At 32.3% G+C, this 4,072-nt stretch overlaps 1 protein-coding gene across 1 annotated transcript; it reads right to left on the bottom strand.

Moving 5' to 3' along the window:
- LOC136225732 (dihydroneopterin aldolase 2-like) lies at positions 1–2,863 on the bottom strand. The gene is made up of 3 exons (XM_066013831.1): positions 2,709–2,863; positions 1,955–2,159; positions 1–406 (listed from the first exon to the last, which is right to left on the bottom strand). The coding sequence occupies exons 2-3, from the start codon at positions 2,149–2,151 to the stop codon at positions 202–204; spliced, it is 402 nt and encodes a 133-aa protein (XP_065869903.1). The 5' UTR covers positions 2,152–2,159; positions 2,709–2,863; the 3' UTR covers positions 1–201.
- Positions 2,864–4,072: the final 1,209 nt, after the last annotated feature.

Below are 4,072 nucleotides of genomic sequence, written 5' to 3'. Positions count from 1 at the left end.
GACGAGATGTGAAGAAATAATTGCAGATTAACTAGTTGTTCATACAACATATAAAAGATGAATTGATGAAAACATAGCCCTCAATACAAAAATGCATTCTTCACACACTATTCATAAAGCATGAACTGATTTTACTTTTATATAAAAGAAATTCAACTGCAGAAATTACCGAGACAAATGAACTACCGAAACAACGATAGTTTAGTTTGCAGTATGAACACCTCTGCGCCTGAGAATCTCAACTCCCAAATAATCCAAAGGACCATGAACAGCAACATGAGGCTTCCCAACTTTTACGCGCACAGCAGATATTCTGGGGTGCTTAGCCAGGGTAGAAGAAGCGATTTGTTCAGCCACCGACTCAAGTAGATTCTGCGGTGTTCCCTCAACGACTTCCTTAACAATGCTGTTGAATAGCCAAGTTAACAACAATCAAGACAAACATCATGCTCAAAAGAAAACTGCAATTCTCAGGAAAGACTACAAGACAGATATAAGATGATTTGCTCCACGTAATAGCACATGGTGCAGCAGATAACATAATTTCGGAACCTAAGGCCCTGTTTTTTGTCACTTAATTTCAGTATCAATAATTTCAGTTCAGTAATTTATCATTACTTATTATAATTATAATTATAAAAATTTATTATAATTATTTTTTTCATTATTATTAGAACCATTATTATTTTTATAAGCTTTTTATTTTAATTATTGCTATTATTTTCAAGGATTATATTATTATTTCAGTTTCAGTAGAATTCTATTAAGTTCAGTTTACTTAATTTCAGTACAAAAGAACAGAAGTCTCAAAGACTACATGACAGATATAAGATAATAGCACAAGGTGCAGCACATAACATAATTTCGGAATCTAAGTCTGAAAGACTACAAGACAGATATAAGACGATTTGCTGCACATGATAGCGCAAGGTGCAGCACATAAAACAATTTCGGAATGACTACAAGACAGATATAATACGATTTGCTGCACGTAATAGCACAAGGTGCAGCACATAACATAATTTCGGAATCTAAGTCTCAAAGACTGCAAGACAGATATAAGACGATTTGCTGCGCATGATAGCGCAAGGTGCAGCACATAAAACAATTTCCGGAATCTAATGGTACTCGTTCCCGGTTCAGTCGCAGTCGAAACATGTTACGGTCAAGTTTGAGCCTGGCTAGAAGAGATATTTGTATGTAAATTAATTAGTAATAACCACAATTACACATATAAAGATTAAAAAAAGCATGTAATTTGTAGCCGCTGTCACGGTCTGATCTACAAACTCAAAATATTGTTGCAATATCTAAATTTTAAGTTCCAGTAAGCAGTAAACACATAGATATAGATATGATTAACATATGCAAATGTAGGAAACTAGAAATGACATAAAAACACTGTTATTGATTCGAATTGTGAATCGTACGATTTGATTCAGCTCTATTTCAAGCCGGATCGGGATATCTAAATTATAACATAATCCTACGATTCGCAATTCGAATTACACAATTTGATTCGATTCAGCTCTATTTCGACCAGGATCTTCATCAACGTTTATCAAAAACTTCAACAACACTAACTACTAAACTCACTCTCCTCTGCTCAACGTTTATCAAGTTGCCAAGAGTCGGAAACTCAAACTCTCCATCTCCTAACTTGTGAATTAGTTTTATTAGGATTGCATTAGATTTGAATTTTAAGTACTTGGTTGATATGATTTCTTTTTTGACATTAAAATTGCATTTCTACACTAATATTTGGTAATTTTTTGAGTTAAACAACCTCATCTTACGATTCGATTCACGATTTCACAAAATGAGGATTTCGATTCATGAGTCAAATCTCGATTTGACAACTATATCAAGAGCACAAAGAAAAAGAAGCATCAATGATAAACTATAGATTAATTGTTAGATTTTGTAACAGATAGCGGATTTCAAAATTACTCACCCGTAAATATCGGTATAGCTAATAGTATCTGAGAGCTGATCGGATTTACCGGCAGCCCTGAGATCCATCCAGGCATCAACATCTATCAAGAATTTCTGTCCAAGTGTTCTTTCTTCAGGTTTTACTCCATGGAATCCATGGAATTTCAACCCTCTTAATATGAGTTTGTCTCCTCCAATAATTTCCTCATCTTCCATCACTAATCCTGATCAATAACAAGGTTTTTCTTTTAGAAAGAAGTTAAGGAATAGAAAACATTAAAACACATTTGCATAGACAACCGACTGACACGAAAATCACTTTTCACAAATTTATGTCATATATAACCATATGAAATATATATATATATGAGATAACACGATTTTGACACGGAACACGAAATTACCACCTCTTTCGATTCTCTTCTTTCTAAAGTTCCGTTGCTTCAATTCAATAAGGCAAACACAATCAAACAGTTTTGAGAGTTCAATTATGTTGAACAAAAAACATTATAACTATAAGAAAAATCAAAGATGAGGGCAATTTTGGAGATGATGTTTTAAAATCCCTAAACTAAATACCACAAATTCAATTGAACCATCAAAATATCACATTCAATTCAATAATTTCAATCAATTCAATTAACATTAAAATCATAACCCCTAAATATCATCAATTCAACTAGAGGCCCTAACTATATCACATTATCAATTCAATTTAATCAAAATCCCTAAAAGTAAACCCTAAAATCAAAACCTTTAAATTAAAAACTTACCTCTTTATCTCTCTCTTCTGTCTCTTTCTCAAATTCCGGTAGCAGTGGCAGCAGAATTCCTCTCACCGGCGGCGACGGTCGGCAGCCGCAGATGTTCTTTCCTTGTCTTCTTCTCGCGAGTCGCATAGCAGCACAGGCTCAGGAACGATTCATTTTGTATTGGGTAATTAATTTATTAGTCCCTATATTTTGACAAAACATACTGTTTAGTCCTTGTATTTTCAAATACACATGATAAAGTCCCTAACTTTTTTCTCAATGAACTGTTTAGTCCCTAACATTTTTCTCGGTGAACTGTTTAGTCCCTGCCGTTAGACTCTCATGAAGATTTTGTTAGTCAATTTGGATTTGCGTTATTCTTTTCCTTTCCTTTAAACTCTAATGCATCTGAAATCAACTTTCAATGTTCTTCTTCTTGATTTTCTTCTTAATCGTTCAAATTCGTATGCATTGGGTCTTTTCTTTTTCTTGTTCTCCATACAAATAGCTTCTTTTAAATTAGACTTTCTCTTCTAAAGTTTGAAGGTAAATAGTAAAGGGTAATTTAGTCATTTCTGAAGTCATAAACGGTAAAAAAATATAACAAACGGACGGAAGGACTAAACAGTTCATTGATAAAAAGGTTAGGGACCTTACCATGTGTTTTTGAAAATACAGGGACTAAACAGTGTGTTTTGTCAAAATATAGGGACTAATAAATTAATTACCCTTTTGTATTTCTGAAACAAACAGCAAAGACTTTGTAAATTAAATCAAGGGATAAATAAGTCATTTACTCAAAAAAATTAAAACCCAAACGACATCGTCTAGGTTAGGAAACCTAAAAATAAATAGGAATACTCCTAACATTTTGGGTCAGGTGTAATTTTATCTCTAACATTGGAAACCAAAAACAATTTTATCCCTAACGTTGATAAATTGAGAAATAATTCATCAAACTGTCTTCTCGGTTATGAATCTTGTCATCAACACTTCACACGCGTGTCATTTTATCAGTAACAAATCACAAACATATGTTGGGATGTGAAAAATAAATTAAAAAATATACTGTCTTTTTGTACGAATTAGACAAAAAAATTCAAAAAATTCACCGAATTTATAAATATTAATCTCCAATTTTATTATTAAATTTTAAAAAATATGAAATTCTTTTTTTTAGAACGAATTGTTATGCAATTGGCGTAGAATAAGGAATAAAAATATCTGTGTTTTATAATAGTATCTGAAATTGACCCAATTTATCAATGTTAGGGATAAAATATACTTTTACACGATAGGGTAAAATTGTACTATTTTACACGATAGGGTAAAATTACTCCTGATCCAAAATGTTAGAAGTATTTTTACATCTTAACCCAATAAAA

The sequence above is a fragment of the Euphorbia lathyris genome, chromosome 4, assembly GCF_963576675.1.
Source record: "Euphorbia lathyris chromosome 4, ddEupLath1.1, whole genome shotgun sequence".
Taxonomy (NCBI): Eukaryota; Viridiplantae; Streptophyta; class Magnoliopsida; order Malpighiales; family Euphorbiaceae; genus Euphorbia; species Euphorbia lathyris.
Note: the sequence above shows the minus strand (reverse complement) of the source record. Positions and strands in the feature narration are given on the sequence as shown.

Bases quoted from the DNA above. Each gene is read 5' to 3' on its own strand.
- LOC136225732 (XM_066013831.1), bottom strand. From the start codon at position 2,151: ATGGAAGATGAGGAAATTATTGGAGGAGACAAACTCATATTAAGAGGG. The intron at 407-1,954 runs GTGAGTAATTTT...GCTATTCAACAG, and splicing joins AGCTATACCGATATTTACGG to CATTGTTAAGGAAGTCGTTG.